At 37.4% G+C, this 19,203-nt stretch overlaps 1 protein-coding gene across 1 annotated transcript in view; it reads left to right on the top strand.

Moving 5' to 3' along the window:
• SLC3A1 (solute carrier family 3 member 1) overlaps positions 1 to 19,203 on the top strand; it is a 253,009-nt gene that overhangs the window by 71,896 nt on the left and 161,910 nt on the right. Inside the window, exon 6 of the mRNA XM_044060042.1 lies at positions 597 to 716. Within this exon, the coding sequence (XP_043915977.1) occupies positions 597 to 716 (120 nt within the window). The remainder of the gene's footprint in view (positions 1 to 596; positions 717 to 19,203) is intronic.

Here is a 19,203-nt window from a genome sequence, read left to right as displayed (position 1 = left end):
CCTTACCTCAAGAAGTAGCAACTTTACATTTGACAATTCCAGGGTGTAGTAGGTTTATAGGCAAAGCTCTCAATTAGGAGGTAGGGCTTGTATTAAACAAAAAAAGTATTTTTTTTTCTTTTTTTGTTATAAGCTACTTTAAACACTTTTCTTTCATTCATCTGCAGTGAAAAACAAAGTTCCCAAAGCCATCTTGAGCAGTTACCACAGCAAGCTGAGACAACTACCAAAAACTGGGCCATATTTCATGCATTCAGAAGAACTAGCTACTTCATCTTAGCAAGACACAATTTTCAATCAAATGTTTTAGAAAGTAACAGTACTGATTCTCCAGATTACCTGGAAATTACTTAAAATATTCAATCACTGTATGATTATTAATGAAGAAAAAATATGTCTTTCCAAAATTGTTTTTAATTACCTACAGCTTCCTTGCCTCAGCAGATAAGATCAGCTTGAAAAACTTTCCCTGAAAGTTTTTACAGTCACACAGTTTCCTCAGCCTTGCAGACTTCGATACCTTTAGAAATGTTCATTGCTTCAAATTTCTTTTTCACAGTTTGTGCTGATGTTTGCATTATGTGCTTTTTTTCTAGGACATTATGGCCTTTTGGTTTGAAAAAGGAGTAGATGGATTTAGACTCGATGCCATCAAATTCCTTCTAGAAGCAGAACATCTACGAGATGAACCACAAGTCAATTCATCTCAAAAGCCGGTAAATATATTTATTGTATTTCCCAACATTTACGAATGACTAACAGTGCAGATGTTCTGTTATTATATCTTGAAGTGTTGCTTTATTGCATTTTGGCATTTAATGTTGGATGCTAGTTAAGCACGGCATGAAGTTTAAAGCTGATATGCAGTCATTCTTTATAATAATATTTTCATGGAAATTAAAAATGCCGATATTTAAGAAAAAGCATAAAAATAATGTTACAAATAAATATATTACATATCAAGCAGGCATAAAGAGAACTAAAAGTAAAACAGTATGTGCAAAAGAGAACTAAAGAAAACACAATGTGCACCACCGTGCAAGTCATTCAAAGAAACTTCAAAAAACTACCCCACGACTCTTACCATTCCCTAGCTCTAAAACCTGCCCTGGTTAGAATTTCCTCATCAACTCCTACTACCCCAGCTTCTCCCGGCTAACTCCATCTTACATGAACCCTCCTCCTGCCCCTCTCTCCCCACCCTCATTCACCCTTATACACCCAACCGAGATCTCTGTAGTACCGAACAATATCCCCTACAAGTGTATAAGCCCAATAAAAATATTGGTAAATTCCTCTACAGCTAGTCAGTGGCAAATGCTTGGAATAAACTTCCACAAAATGTTAGACAGATCCCGTACCCAAAATGTTTTAAAAGCACTCTAAAGTATACTCTCCAAATGTCTTGGATATGCTCTTGTAATGACCCTACATAATCCATTTCTCCTCCTAAAATTACTACTGCAGCAGCCTTTTTACTGCATTCCCCTCTCTGCTTCTGCTCCATAAAGACTGATAGCTAATTGATACCTTTGAGCCTTACAATACCTGACAATAAAGTATTGCATGCAGCTCTACGTACCATTGTACATAGCTCTATTTCAATAGTTATTACTTACTCTGAATATCTTTTTACACAGACTTGTACACTGTAAAAATCAATCTGTTGACCTTTTTATCATGTTGTTTTATCTTTCTCTTAGATGATTTGTAATTTTATAATTGTCTTACATTTTGTTATTATTTCTGCTTTATTAACTTTTTTGCTATTGTTACTGTTCATGGAGCTTTTCTCCTCAGGCCTCCATTGAAAAGGGGCTTTTTTTGCCCAGTCGCACTAACCCGGGTAACAAATGTCAAATAAATAAATAAAATAAGTCAAGCAGTCTCTAAAGCACATTAATGATTTGAATAATATTTTAAAATATGTAGCTCATCTAATATTCTGAGGTACAGTTTATGCTTTTATGAAAAAATAAGCACATATAAATATAATTTTAAATACATTTTTCTGACTGCATATTTTTTAAGTAGTTCAAATTAAACAGGTAGATAGACAGTCAAATAAACAGAAATTAGCCGATACTGTAAAAAATAAGAAAAGATTAGATATCTGTGCAGACTGGCTTGATATTAAAAGCAGACATTAACTCAAAGGATCACGATTTATCTTGAGAGAAGAGTGGTACAACAAAGATTGGGAGGTAGGTAGTAGAAGAAGGCCCTTCTAAGTGATTACTAATTAGGAATGAATAATTAGAAGTGCATCCTTCAAGTGTTGCTGAGTCAGTATATGAAGGACCCAGGTGTTTACAGCAGAGGGACAACAATGCATTTACTCTGGCACAGAATGACACAAAAGTGTCCCTAGGACCAGAAGATTGCTTTGTGTATCATTCAGCTGTTTTTTTTTTATTATTTATTGTGCATATTTTAATCGCAATAGACAGACAAACAACAGACAACAGAGGCCATGACCAAAAAAATTAAAATGGAACAGAGGTAGAAAGAAGTGGTGCTCTCTGTAAGCTGGGGGGGGGGTGACATGGGCTAAGTGTTCAGGTTATAGGGCAGGGGGTTATTTAAGGGAGCTGTGATGATAATGGGATGTAGGGTATTCTGAACAATGAGGCCTTTACAGTAGAGTAATGAAACATTTAAAATGTACCCCACACAAAATTACTCCACTCTGGTCAAAATAAAGTATGTCACAGTACTGAAAGGGCAGTAAATGGAGATCCAGTGTGATCTGGGCCACAGTGACCCACCACTACATTGCATTAAGTCTACAGGCACTCCGAGATGTGTTAAAAAGTACAGCATCTTCCTATGGCCTTCATAAATGCTTGTGCTCTAACTAGAACTATAATAAAAAATGAAAGACTGGAAGCTGAGGGTGCAAGCTTGTGTCAGTTGATTTCCCTACTGTTGAAGTTAATATGCAAATAACTTCATGGAATGGTAATTCTTCACTGAAACTTCAATTGACTGCATCAGTAACATTCCAAAAAAGAATATGAAATAACATTGAAAAAGGAAGTTCTTTAACTGCAAAACAGAAGTCTTATGCCGAATACTGAAGTGATAACATTTACAGTGTGATAGTTCTATTAATTCCTGATCCTGCTTGTTATTTTTGCAATGAAAACTAAAGCACAAGAAAGGATGCTGCCAGGCCAGACAACATCTTAGGTAAGGTGTTAAAGGACTGTGCTGAACAACTAAGCACTGTACTGATGGATATACTTAATATCTCCTTAAGCCAAGCAAAGGTACCCAAGTGCTTTAAAAACACAAACATTACACCACTACCAAGGAAAGCCACTCCCTCTAGCCTTAATGATTACAGACCAGTGGTCCTCATGTCCATCATCATGAAAAACATTGAAAGGTTGGTCACAAAACACCTGATAGAAAACCTTCCAACAGCACTTGATCCACTGCAGTTCGCACACCATGCTAACTGCTCCATGGCTGATGCCATCTCTGTTGTACTGCATCTCACAATGGAACACCTAGAAAATAAGGACAATTATGTCAGAATGCTGTTTATTGATTTCAGTTCAGCATTTAATACAGTGATCCCACAACATCTAATAGAAAAAGATGTCCACCTAGGTGTTAATAACCACATGTGCAACTGGGTCCTGGACTTTCTGACTGGAACACCCCAAAGAGTATGTGGGACAAGAATTCCTCAAAGAGCATCACCATCATCACAGGGTACCCCAGAGCTGTGTGCTAAGCCTGCTACTGTTTACTATCTTGATCCATAACTATAAAGCCAGATTTAACACCAACCACATCATTAAGTTTGCAGACAACACCACAGTTGTGGGCCTCATCAGCAAAGGAGAAGAAAAAGCTTACAAGGAAGAAGTGAGTTCTCTGATTGACTGGTGTTCGAGGTATAATCTTGACCTCAATGTCAGCAAAACCAGGGAGATCATAATAGACTTCAGGAGAGTACAACCAGCTCACTCTCCTCTCATGATAAATGGGGAGGTAGTGGAAAGGGGAAAGAACACAAAATTCCCGTGGGTCTATACAGCGGAGGATCTTCCTTAGTCAACCAATACCAGTCACATAGTAAAGAAGGCCCATCAACGCCTGCACTTCCTGAGGAGACTGCGGAAAGCAAGCCTACCTACCTCTATCCTCTCCACCTTCTACAGGGGCACCATAGAAAGTATCCTAACATGCATCTTCATGGTGTGGTATGGAAGCTGTTCAGCTGCAGATCTAAAAGCCATAAAAAAGATAGTCAGAGTAGCAGAGAAAATAACAGAATCCAAACTTCAAGAGATAAAGAATCTATACACGACACATTGTTATGACAGAGCAGCAAAAATAACAAGTGATCCTACACACCCTGCTTTTGAACTGTTAACATCCCTGTCATTTTGCAGAAGACAAAATGACCAGGTTCAAGAACATTTTTTTTCCTCAAGTAATTAGACTCTTGAACTCTGGTATTAATCACAGGGATGCAAGATGCTGACAAGTCTTGTGATAACCAAACAATAGTGCAATAACAATAAGACATCACAACCAACTTAACCAGTTTACAAGAAAAGTATGTGCAATACAAACTGCTAGATATTCCCATAATATATAGAACATGAGAATGATATTGTGTAATAAGTACAGGTGCAATAAGGAACAATTCAGCTGCTATACTGGTGTATAGAATAATTGTAGTAATAATAATATAACTGTATAAGAGAAAGGTAAATGTTAGGTCTGATACATGTGTAATTGTATTTTTATTATTAAATGTATGTATGTGCCTCTCTTATAAGCATGTGTAATTGTATGTGTGTATTTGTCTTCTGAATTCAAGCATGATGCATGTAATTTTGTTTAGACTTCACTTGTGGTGTCTAAATGACGATAAAGTTGACTTTGACTATATGTTCACAAGATGAAACAAATAAGAAAGAATGAATTACACAGTGCCACTTCACAAGTCTGTCTGCAGTAATGACAAAATTACATAATGTTACATGTTTTAGGTACAAGAATTCATGGGTGGAAAGGAAATAATACATTTCAGAAGATATTTATAAAATGTTTTAACAAATACCAAGTTTAACACAATTTCATGTTGAAGTGCATAGGCAGTGCTTATATCCACAGTGGTCCAGCCTAGATTGCTGATTTCACAAATTATGTTAACTGATTACAATATTACTAAAAAAAATACCATGCAAAAACCAAAGCAATACGATATACCAAAACTGAATAGAGAAGTAAAGCCAGGACACATTCCACACGAGCTCCTGTTGTCACCACGAAAAAGTTTATTGATGGTTCCTAGTATCTCGGCCAATATGCCTTCAAACAGGAATGGACTTCACCACCAATATGACACTTTAAATACACCTACAAAAGCACTTAATTGTGAATTAATGACCTAATTAACCAATTTCATTTGTTCTACAGGAACAATTTAAAGTGACAATGCTACAATTCAATCAAGGATACAGGCAGAAATAGAAATAGGAATGCAGGTGCCATATTCAGAATCTAGCTGCTATGTGTACATATATACTAACATTAAAAATCTAACAACTAACCTAATTAACCAATTTCATTTGTTCTGTAGGAACAATTTAAAATAATTATAACAGTACTACAATTCCATCAAGAATGCATATGAAATATAAATAAAAATACAAATACAATATTCAGAACCTAGCAGCTATGTATATGTATATAATAACATTAGAAATCTAACAGCTATATACTATATATAGTAAATACATAAGAAAAATTGCAACCTAAACATGAATTTATAAAAAACAATTCTACAAAAATACCATACTGCAAACTGCTCATATACAAGTAAATATTAATGCGTTTAATACATATTAATATTGAGCTCCTGATTCAACCCCCTTGGATGAAGTGTATTAAAATTAATAATAAATTTGGCTTCAAATTTGTTAAGTATGTTCTACTGTTTATTGGCCAAGGTACTAGGAAGCATTAATAAACTTTTTCGTGGTGACTTAACAGGAGTTTGTGTGGAGTGTGTCCTGGCTTTACTTCTCTATTCAGTTTTGCTATATAGTATTGATTACAATAATACATCAGAAGCATGAGTCAAGGTGTTGTTACACATATCAGAATAATGTTTTATACATCTGTGACAGCATAAGTATCACATTAGTTGCTTATACAGATGTATTCGGACAGGCAAAGAAATTTTGAAGCAAAGTACAATGTATACTTTGAAATATACATTTAGAAAGGCAGAACAATTGTCAAATGACACTGCAGATGCATTTTATACAAAAAGACTCTTACAAGAAAGTGTAATTTTACTAATGTTAATCAAGAAATTCAGATGCAGGTAAGTCAAAAGTGCGTATGAGGAAAAAAATAAAAGGAAATGTTTGAATAAGACAACACTGCAGAGCTTGCTTGATTTTGTTAAGTCATTAGATGCATCATAGAGCAGACAAAACACAGAGACACATAAAACAGAGCATTTTAGCTTAATAAATGTGAAAAGTGTTAGAAAACGAAACTCCACAGTATTAAAATGCAAAAAGGAAAATATGTAACAAAGCAATGAAACAAACAGGCAGAGAATTATGTTAACATTGTAGGAGAATGTATTTATACAGTAATACACAACTAAGGAGAGGAAAAGCATGCAAAACATTTGGGGAAGAAGAATGGGGTATTTCAAGAAACAATATCAGTCAAAAAGCATAATAAGACACATGTTATAGCAGGCAGTTTAAGAGACAGGCTTCTCATCCCATAGTTGAAGAGTCAGAACAAAGCCACCAACAGTAAAGGCATTATACAGGAAAGCAGCATGTATGTACGTGTGTGTGTGTGTGTGTGTGTGTGTGTGTGTGTGTGTGTGTGTGTGTGTGTGTGTGTGTGTGTGTGTGTGTGTGTACACACACAGACACACACACACACACACACACACACACACACACACACACACACACACACATATATATATATATATATATATATATATATAGCTACTGCTCAATGCTAGAAGTTTAAATCTCAAGATGCACTCGCTCGAAGCACTCAGAATGGAGAGAACATCAATATTTGTGCTGTAATGGAGACCTGGTTTAAAGAGGCAGAACACCCCTGCGCTACCAGGCTATAACTCATTCGACACCTTTTGCCCCCCGAAACATGGACTGAAGCACCAAAGGTGGTGGTGTCTACATATTCATAAAGGATATGCACACCTCCAGAATAGTTGCCCAGCATAATGCATCTGAGATACTTCAGTTACAACTAACACTGGGTAAGACTGCGATCCAGGTCATAGCCTGCTATAGGTCTCCAACCATGTTCCTAGACTCTCACTCTACGTACCTAAGCACCCTGGAATCTATCAAGGTCCAACCTAACACTTTCATACCAAGAGACTTCAACTACCCCTCCATCAACTGGGAAAACTACTCAAGCACCAATACACTGGCCCAACACTTCCTGTAATTCATCAATTCCAATGCCCTGGACCAGCTCATTCTGACCCCCACTGGAGGAAGCAACATTCTTGACCTGGTTATTACTAAAATGGGTGACTGTTGCTCTACACCAGTAGTCAATCCCTCCCTGTTCAGATCTGACCATAAACTAATCACCATGGAAATCCACATCTCACCCACACCCCCCGCAAAGGTAACCACCTTGAAAAACTTCACCAAAGCTGACTTTGGACTCCTAAAAACAGAGGTGGCTAACTTCACGGCACCCATGCCAATGGAAAATAGCTGCATGACTGCCGAATCATACACCAATGCACTGTACAAACATGTACATAAATGGATGGAACTAGCCATACCCAACAGAACCAAGATGCTCTCCTCCAAAAACAGGAACCCAGACTGGTGGTCCCCTGCCATAAACTCGACAACAGAAGGAAGAATCTGTTGCAGAAAAAGGTGAAGTCCCAAGAGTGGAAAAACTCCCTTATTAGCCTCTCAACAAAAAGGATCCCTCATCAAATCCTCTAAAGCCAGCTATAAAGGCAGAATTGCGGCAGACACTAAAAACAATCACAAAGCCTTTTATAGTTATATCAAAAACCTCAACGGCAATACCCAGATGTGCTCTGAGTTACTGCACAATGGCACCTCCTATACTGAGCCAACAGATATTGCCAACATACTGGCTGATAGATTCAGTGCTCCTCTCTCTCCCCCCTAAAGGACCAATCACAATACTGGAAGAATGCCAGACACCCAGCATTACTGCAGCCCAGGTTAAAGCTGCATTGTCCAAGGTCAGGAATACAGCTTCTATGGGACCTGATAATATCCCTGCCTGTGTTCTACATGAAATACAAAGCGAACTGGCACCACATCTGTGTGCCTTATTCAGTCACAGCCTCACCTCAGGCTTTCCCCCAACCAAATGGCGCACTGCTACAGTCATCCCTCTCCATAAAGGGGGAGTGACTACAGACCCTGGGAATTATCACCCCATTAGCCTGATGAGTCTGATATTTAAAGCTATGGAGCACATCATCATGGACCTGATTAACAAAGATATAGGAAATCTCCAAACTCTGGACACCACTCAGTTTGGCTTTGTGAAAGGGAGATCATGCCTGCTCAACCTGGTTGATTTCTTTGAGTCAGTCTCCAGGGCTGTGGATGAAGGTAAGGCAGTGCATACAGCCTACCTCGATCTGACCAAGGCCTTTGATACCATTCCTCACTCAGGAATTATTGTTAAATTCACCAAACTAGGCATCAACCCCTAGATCACTAGGTGGGTTGCAAATTGGCTCACAGATAGAACACACAGTGTGAAAGTAGCTAACTCCAAGTCAGACTGCGGACCAGTCATGAGTGGAGTCCCACAGGGATCAGTTCTGGGTCCTCTCCTGTTTGGCATCCACTTCTTAGAAGTCCAGGCCAACACAAACGGACTCCAGCTGACCAAGTTTGCAGACAACTGCAAGCTGGGAGCCATTATTAACTCCCCAAGTGATGCAGACATCCTACAGAAAGGCCTCACCGAGACCAATGCCTGGTGTCGAAACCATGGCCTTAAGCTTAATGCCAAAAAATGTGTCATCATCTCCTTTGGTAAAAACTTAGTTCCCACTAACTACCAGATCGATGGGAGCCCACTGAACACTGAAGGTGTTATAATAGATCTGGGAATACAGGTTGACAGCAACCTCTCCTTCGACCACCACATTGCCACTGTGGTCAGAAAGTCCTTCTATGTGGCACATCTCATTGCCAAGGGTTTTGCATGCAGGAAGAAAGAGGTCATCGTCTCTCTCTACTTTTCCCTCATTAGACCAGACATCGAGTATAATGCCCCATTTGGCATGTACCTCACTAGACACCTGCAACAGCTGGAGAGGCCACAGAAGTACCTTACGAAGAGGGTCCTAGACATTAAACACATATCCTACATGGACAGACTCAAAAGACTCCAGCTATTGTCTGCCTCATATCACCTACTTAGAGGCAATTTCTGCTTGACTTACAAAGCCATGTCTGTCCCAGCTCTATTATTTTATTTTATTTATTTATTTATTTTACATTTGTTGACCAGGCTAGTCTAACTGGATATATGTCCATTTTCAGTAGAGGCCAGGGGAGAAAAGCTCCAAGCACTAGCAGTGACAAAGAATACAATATATAGTATTAGTCAAGTAAGTTACAGTACATTGGCTGTGTTGGTAAGAACAAAATAGTAATAAGTCATTTAGTAGGTTGAACTTAATATCAAATAACAGAGAGACACAAAATTACCAAAAAAATTTTTTTTTTTTATATATATTACAAAGTAAGCATCAAAGAATAGAATGGAAGAGAAGTGTAGAGAGAGCAAGAAGGGGAAATAAGATGTCAGTCAGGGTTAGAGCATGGACAAAGCCAGTGAGATTTAAGATGTTCTTTAAGATGTTTTTTAAATAGGGAAGTTGAAGCAAGGGTGGATAGTTCAGTAGGAAGCTGGTTCCAGTTTTTACCTACTGTGTTGGAGAAAAGTGAGTCCCCAGCTTTGTTTTTTGACTTAGTAGTGGCAACAAGGAGCTTATTAGCTGAGCGTAGTGTTTCAAGTAGAGTTTCAAGATTTTTGTATGGTGTAATCAGATTAGTGAGGCTAGGGGTATTGTTAGGGTGATAAAGGATCTTTTGTGTGATAATTAGTTGTTGCAAAAGTAGTTGGTTTTGTAGTTCTAGCCATCCCAGTTGTTTGAGGTTGAGACAGTGATGAGTTCTAAATGGGGTACCAGTGGAAAATCTGGCTATATTATTATAACTGGTGGAAAGTTTGGTAAGGTTGTTCTTGGATAGATGGGTATGTATCACAGAAGCATAGAACAGGGTAGAGATAAGGTGGGTCTGGGCGATAGTTATTCTGGCTGATGGGGTGAGGAAGGATTTGATTCTGTAAAGAGTGCCTAGTTTTTTGTTAACAGACTTTATTGTAGAACTAATGTGGTCATCATAGCTAAGGTTGTTAACAATTGTTACTCCTAGTAGACGGGTTGTAGTGTCTGGGGATATGTTAGTTCCATTGTTTGAGGTTATTGTGAAGTACAGTTGAGGTGATTTTAGAGTTGGAGCAAAGAGCAATAGTTTTTTTTTGGGAGTTCAGGAGGAGGCAGTGTTGCATGAACCAATTTTCAATACTGATGAATACAGTTTGAGTGAGGGATTGGAGAGATGATATGGTCTTGGCTGAACAAATTAAAGTAGAGTCATCTGCATATTGTATGCAGGTGGCTTGAGGAATTTGGGTATGTAGATTGTTAATAAATAAATAAAAGAGTAGGGGTCCTAAGATGGAGCCTTGGGGTACTCCAATATTCACTGGGAGGGATGTAGAAAGATTATTGTCCCAAAGTACTGCTTGCTGTCTGTTTTCCAGGTAGGACTTAAACCATTGTAATGCTTGTTCAAGTGATTGGGCTTTTAGTATGTCTATAAGTATGTTGTGGTTTACCATATCAAAGAAATACTACATCCAAAGAAATTCCAATCCCTCCACACCACATGCTCCAGAGACCTCAACCTCATTACCACAATCAACAGAACATGCTGGAGGGACAGGTTCCTCACCCAGAGACTGCCCATTGTTTACATCAAATGGTAGAACAGGGACAGAAACTATAGTAAGAAGGGGACATTATTGACAAAAATCACAAGTTCACTTTCAAGAGTATTGTTTACAGTAACTTCTTCAAAGACAAGGCAAACAGGTGAAGTTTAAATATGCAAGTGCTTGGGAAAGGTAAATAGAACAACACAGAAATAGACACTTAACACCGCAATAAATGACATCATTGTAGAATTACAAAGCAACACACTATTTAGCAAACTAGATTTGACATCTGGGTGCTATCAGCTTGTGTTATCACCTGACAGCTGGAGCACAGCAGCATACCGTGCACAGACAAACCTGAGAAAGTATAATAGGCTTGTAAGTATGGTATGAGATCTTATAATAAAGTATTTCAAAATGTGATTTATTAGCTAATGCAATGAATTACTACCAGTGAAATGTATAGTTATGCTATACTAATATATGGGCAAAACAAGAGAAGAGCAAGAACAAACAGTAAAATTGGTCCTAAAAAGATTAAGTGGCTTGACTTTACACAAGGGCAAAGTCATAGAACTAGATAAATGAGGTATTGGGAGTTGTATAATGTTATTTTTTCAACAGATACAAAGTTAATATTATACTTCCTATAAATTAAAAAATATGGACTTTGTTAGGAATGGCAAAGTACACTTCAGTCCTTATCAAGAACTGTAGTGTGATTACATCACCCATGAAAAAAGAATGATAAACAATTTTTTTGTTTGAATAAACAGATTAACAGCAATTGTCATCTGGGAAATTAAAGGAGGATCTGAAGTCCGTACTGCAATAAGTTGCATTTGCCAAAAATAACAGACTGGTTTAGAAATGGTTGCAAGTACAGTACAGCCTGGGGGCTGCACTGGGTCAAAAGCAAGAACATGAAAAGAAAACCATGGACGACATTAGCAGATCCTTAACAGATGTGTAAAAATTATATTCTGAGACTGAAGAGCTTCAGTTTCTATTCCTCATGTTTTTGTAAACATATTCAGATTTATCTTAATAGGAAATATTTTACTTCATTGGCAGATGATAAGCTGCTAGTGTCCATTTTAACAAAAATATGTCAAAAAACACTAGCGTGTCTAAAGAGATGGGCCCTAAGGTTGTAACCATAGATTTTGCAGCGAAGTACAAGAAAAGTGAAAGCAATATTGCAGTTTACTTTTCTGGGCATCTTCAGTCATTTGAAGGAAAAGGGGAAGATACTGAATAGTGGTGATGGTGCTGCGGTAGCGCTGTCACCTGACAGTAAGATGTTGTCCCTTTCGCTTCTGTCTGGAGACATGCGTGAATGGGTGTACCTTCGTTGAAGGTTGTGCATCAGGGCTGGCAACTTGGCACATAAAAATCTACTGCCAATCATTAGCGGACCAGAATTCCGCTGTGGCGACCCCTAACCGGGAAAAGCCGAAAGACACAACAACTGAATAGTGGTGATATTCATAAACACAGTACATAATAGCATGGGGTTGGTAAGTGTTACAATGAAATAGCCTAAAAACCTCTAATAGGTGTCAAAAAGCAAAAGAAAACATTAATCTAAGAGTATATTTTGTTTCCATGGCAGGATCATTTAATTGTATCTGTGATAAGTGGCTGTATTTTATTAGGCAAATTCATGTGTAAATGTCGCTGTCACCAAAGCCAGTGTGGTCAGAAGTCAGAACTAATTTATGCAGTTTAAAAAAGGAAATAAATTATTTATTTATTGTAATTGACGAATATTTCAGATTTCCAATAAAATAATCTGTGACTTGAAAAACAGCAAGACAACTAATAGTGCACTGGACAAAATATTTGTTACATTTCAAATCAATCAGACTATTAAAAGTGAGAACGGGAAGCCATCTGGTAGGTTCTTATTTTCCCAAGTGGCATAAGAGATTGGAATAATGGAGATGTTTATTCCTGCAAAGATAGCATTTATTACCATAAAAACTGCAGTTTTATAATGCTGAGAGGCTACCTTGCAAAACATCAAATCACAGAAGTGTTGCCTGTAAGTTTGATGTTCAGTTGTTTTTTTTTTAACAGTCCCTCATGTAGTGAAAAAAACTTGATGAAGTTACTCAGAAAAGGGACTGTTTACAAAACAGCAAAATAAATATGCCTGCATTTAGGAAAAGAATGACTTTAATGCTTATGTTTTAAAACTTATTTTTATTGAAATTTTTTTTCATGAATATAAGAGATACATAATTTGCCATCATAGTAATCAAGAAGTCGTGTACATTGCAAAGTTTTGGATACAACTAATGACAAAACCAAATAACAATAGAACCAAAACCTCCATAATATTGGCATTCCCCCAACAAAAGTATAATCTCAACTGAAGTATTCAGTTATGATCTCACAGCTGACAAGAGCTGCCACTGATGGCCAGTCTTCATATACTGGACCACCTGCATATCACACAAAAATAATAATTTTGAAATATAACTCTGCAATATCATCTTCCATTCTGACAGCTGCCCATCCCTTAAGGAACTTGTTGTTCCCTACTCATGCCTACAAAGTCTAAGATCTGCAGACAGAAACTTTCTTATAGTAAACACAGCTAACAACACTCACAGTAAAGCCCTATTCTCAAATCAAATAGCCAAATTATGGAACTCTCTACCCCACACCCTCCAAAACACACCTGAATGTACCAGTTTTAAACAACTACTATTTGAACATCTATCCAAGAACTATCATTGCTCCTATGCCAAACATGACTGAATAGATATCTGTAACTCTCTCAACACGCTGTCCACTCCTTACCTCATTTTCTCCCTCTCCTCAGTGTTATTACTACACACAAAAAATATATATATATATCTATAGATATATGGATTCACTTTGAATCATCGAATGTTCAGAACATCGACGTTTTGATCATTGAGACCAGAACATCAATGTTCAGAACATCGAAAGTTCAAAATGAACCATTAAAAAAAAAAAAAAAAAAATCACAAACACTATGTTATGCAGGGGGACTTAGCCCCCCCTGCACCCCTCATGTGGGGGGCTGTGCCCCCAACACCCACCTACTTTTATATTCCAACTCCGAGTTCGCACTACAGTGGGGTAAGGGAAATCTCACATTTACCGCTATATGCAGTAGCACTAAACAGGAGATTTCCCATACCCTACCTGCAATGCCAACACTCAGATGGCACACACACACACACACACACACACAACATGCAGGGCACCTTGCTGCCCTGCATACACACCCAATATTCCACAATCTCACTTACCTGGCACTTCCACTTTAAACCTTCGATGTTCTGAACATTGATGTTTTGGTCTCGATAATCAGAACTTCGATGTTCTGAATATTCCATGATTTAAAGGGAACCCATATATCTATATATATATATATATATATATATATATATATATATATATATATATATATATATAGATATATATATATATATATATATATATATATATATATATAAAAGAAATCTCATTTATTCATAACTATTATTTAATATGTACACAGTACTAATTTTATTTTTCTCACAGTGATCTTTACTGAAATGCTTGTGTTTTTCTTTTTGAACCTGTATCTACTAGAAAACTGAACTGAATACTTCTTTGTATAGACTAACTAGATGATGTGTATTCTCCATCTTACTGTATGTACACTGTTGTACTATCTAATGATTGTATTTTGCTGATATTTCTGTGGAGCTTTTCTCCCCAGGCCTCCTCTGAAAATGAGCTTCTGGCCCAGTCGGACTTTCTCGGTAAACAAATGTAAATAAATAAATAACTATGCTAATAACAGAGCGTGGAACTAAAACTAATGCCTTTATTCTGTGTGCCACCAACTAGACAGATTTAGCTTTCCAACAAAAGTAATGAAATGCCAAATGTAATGGAATGAGATAGAATCAGGGACAAAGGCCAGATTTGGTTAGAATTGTTAAATCTGTATTATTTTCAGCCATGCAGGTCATCAGCGTGACATGCGTGATAAAGTCAGTATATGTAGTATTAATATCTTACAGAACAAAAACCTAGAGACTAGTCCATACTCTCACTTTACTGGAAGTAGACAAGACTGTATCAATAACAAGACCAAATAGTCTTGACATATTGTTTATAGAGTTTATGCTTCTGTTACAAAACTTAAACTTATTTAATTCAAGAGGCAATAATACAAGAACATAGAGTATCATATGGATCACTGGGCATAATTAGTGATCTAATCTTTATTCTTCATTCGACTTGGGATTAATGTATATCAAATCTAGTGTTATAACGCACAGTTTGAATTCTAAGTAAACCTATATCTAGTGTCAGATTGTTATAAATACTTTCAAACCAGCATAGCATCATGCTAAATTTTTCAGATTCAAAATTATATTTCAGTATTTCAGTTACCGAAAATTATCCATATCAACTAATGTTTATATAATGGTCAGGCAAAATATTTTCATGTCCTACTTGTAAAGTGCACATTAATACAAAGCTATAACTAGGTCATGTCACACTCTGGGCAGTTCCCATCACTCCCTTCACCCTTAAAATTGGAAACTAAACAAAAAAAGTCTTCACAGGCTTTTTGCTACAATTACTAACACAAAGAGCTACTAAAGACTTTAAGGCGCCACAGTGTCAACCATGGCACTCATGACTGACTGGCAACTGACAACTGTGCCACCTAAGACCTTGCTTCTGGGCAGCCGCCCACATCTCCACACCCTAGTTACAATACCACAGTAACATATTAGCTGCCCCAACTAAAGTGGCCAAGATACTATATTCCACGACAAAAGTCGTGTGCTTATTGTAATATGTTATTCTTTCTAAATGTGACCCATAGAACATACTTCAGCTAGTTGTGACTGATATCAGTCATATATCAACACATTAAAGTAAATTGTTTTCATTCAATTATTTAATAAAACGTCATGGTATTTTAATCTGCAGTGCTTTATCATAGTTATTCCTTCATGTAACCAGTACTTGAGAGGGCTTGTTAACGCTCCTTTAGTGCAGCTGAGACCAGCATGTCACATCATAAAGCCTGATGTCATTTTATTAATAAGTGAGTAGTACAATCACACCTGGCATGGGGGTTCAGATGAAAATGGAGAACTTCACACTCCCAGCAAATGCCATTAAAGATAATTATCAGTTTTAAATCATAAAGGCACCGTTCCTCTGTGCAACCAAGCAGTTTCTAGTCCTAAATGTGAGTATAACTCAGCAAGTGCTCCAATTAGACATACTTGATAGATGTTGGCCCAATGTCCAGAGAAAGTCTGATACTTTCCCCCATATCACATTATATGGTAGCCAGATTCTTAAGCATCCTAATAGCCACGTACAGTTGCACATTTTTAAGAGAATTCAGGACAGGGAGATATCAGGAAATTTAATGAGAATAACAAATATGTCACAAATTCAATGTGAGGATAGTATCTATAAGGATATAAAGTTAAGGAGCAGAAAAACAAACATTTTGCTGAAGTACAAAACAAACTGGCTGGGTAACGGCTTGAAACTAAAAGAAAAAATAAATTACTGCTAAGCACCAGTAAACACTCAATGAAATTAATTTTATTGCAATACACCAAAAACTAGAGTAAGCTCTTTCATCCAAATTAATTAGACTTCATCAGAGTCAGGAAATCACAATAAAATTAAATTTTAGTGTTATGTTAAGACACAATATCATCTATTAACCAATGGAAACATCTATTACTATCCAAATTTTGCTTCCTTAAAAAATCATTCATCGTTTCAAAAAATACACATATATATGTATTTATAGAAATAAATATCTAGAAAACATGACACTTTAAAAATTTTAAAAACTGTAGTAAGTAACTTACAGTAAATAACTTGTATTTAATTTCTTTCACAGTTTTTGCTTTTTTAATGCACACTTATTATTTAGCCCTGCTTTATGAGTGCCATTCATACTCCTTAGAGTCCAACAAATTCTGTGTACGCCCCTCAAATATCTGGTTAAATAATATTAACAGCATAAAAAATAAATATTTTAAAATTCTTACACTTAATTGAGTGTTTGCATAATGCATTCTTATTTATTTTCTTGATCACATAACAATGTTCATAAACTCTAAATTTTAATTTTCTTTCTTTATTTATTATTTATTTATTTATTTAAATTTGTTGACCGGGAGTGTCCGACTGGACGTGGGTCCATTTTCAGCGGAGGCCCGGGGAGAAAAGCTCCACAGTAAAATAAACAGACAGTAGTTACATTGGATTACATAGTGATTAACAATTTAACATAAAAATTACTTACAACATATTTACAGATGAAAAACATAGTACATCAGTAGACAACTAGAATCTTTATCTGTGAAGTACATAACAGGCATTAACAAATGTAACAATGAGAAGTTCCTGCTGTATAATAAGTACTAGGCTTATGAGCATCTGAGCTTGCTATCATCAAGGTAGTTAGTGGAAGTGAAAGAAAGGTAGTAGTTGGATGGGTTGGATGATATTAGAGTGGGAGTTGCAAGGGCATAGCCAGCATGTTTTTAGGTGCGCTTTTAATAAAGTTTTGAAGTTGGTGCATGATGGTACGGAGGTAATTGTGGATGGGAGTGAGTTCCATAATTTGGCTATGGCGCAAGAGAATAGTGCTTCACCAGCAGAGTTATTGGCTTTAGTGATCTGCAAGTGATTTTTGTTGCTGGATCTTAGTGGTCTGGTGGTGCGATAGAGTTGGAGTAGATTCTGGAGGGATGGGACATTTAGTGGATGGTTTACTAGTTTGTGGGTGAGTGAGAGTTGATACCACTGAAGGAGGTGAGGGAGTTCAAGCCAGCCCAGTTCAGCAAGTGAGAGACAGTGGTGACTACGGTAGGATGCCCCTGTGGCGAATTTTGCGATTTTGTTGTAGCAGGTCTCTAGCTTGTTTAGATCACATTGCCTTAGGTTGGTATATACTGGAGAGGCATAAAGTAGGGTGGAGATAAGGTGGGAATTTGCTATTGAAATATTTGCTGCTTTGGTGAGAAATTGTTTATTTCTGCACAATGCTCCTAGTTTTTTGTGGACTTTTTTTATGGTCATGGATATGTGAATGTCAAATTTTAGTTTATTGTCTATTTCCACTCCTAGCAATTTGGTGTGATCAGTTGGGTATATAGTGGTGTTGTCTTTTGCTGTGATGTTAAAGTGAGAGTTGTTTTGAGTATGTTTGGTGGGTTGGAAGATGAGTAGTTTAGTTTTGTTTGGGTTGAGTATTAATTGGGCATTGGATAACCATGTTTCAACAGAGGAAAAGGCTTCCTGTGTGACTTTTTGCAGTTTGGGTAGGGACTGGGCTGAGCAGATGGTGGTAGAGTCATCTGCGTATTGGATGAGTGTGCCATGTTTGGTGGCAGAGGCTAGATTATTGGTGTAAACAGAGAAAAGTAGGGGTCCAAGGATGAATCCTTGGGGAACCCCTATGGAGACAGGTAGTTGGGGAGATATGTCATTCTGCCATACAACGGATTGTTGGCGGTCAGACAGGTAACTCTGAAACCAGTTGGTGACTGATTGTGAGAAGGATAGGTTATTGAGGACAGAGATAAGTTGTTTGTGTGGGATCATGTCAAATGCTTTAGATAGGTCTAGGAAAGTAGCAGAGGAGAGATAGCCATTGTTTTTATGCTGAAGGATAGTGTTTGTAAAGGAGAGTAAGGCAGTGGTGGTGCTATGGTTTGGTCGGAAGACCTGAGAGTGTATGCATCTCTCTAGTATTTTGGAGAGTGGGGAGAGAATAGCTATGGGGCGGTAATTGGTTAGTTCTGCAGAGGGTCCACCTTTGTGGAGGGGAATTATATGTGAGACTTTCCACAATGTGGGAACGTAACTTTCTGACAGAGATCGGTTAATCAAGATGGATACTGGGTAAGCCAGAGCATCAGCTGCGATTTGTAGGTATTCACTTGGGAGGTTGTCTGCTGCTAATTTGGTGGGTTTAAGTTTAGTTAAGAGTTTTTTATGTTGGAGGTAGGTACAGGAGAAAAGAGAAGGCAGTGGGGAGATTACTAGTTGAAGGTGTGGGTTGGAGGAGGGGGTTGTGTTGTTTAGCTAGTGATAGTATGGTTTGGGTGAAGT

The sequence above is a fragment of the Protopterus annectens genome, chromosome 1.part0 (genome assembly GCF_019279795.1).
Source record: "Protopterus annectens isolate FY-2018-M chromosome 1.part0, PAN1.0, whole genome shotgun sequence".
NCBI classification, from domain to species: domain Eukaryota; kingdom Metazoa; phylum Chordata; order Ceratodontiformes; family Protopteridae; genus Protopterus; species Protopterus annectens.
The sequence above is the reverse complement of the archived record's forward strand: the minus strand, read 5'-3'. Positions and strand labels throughout refer to the sequence as shown.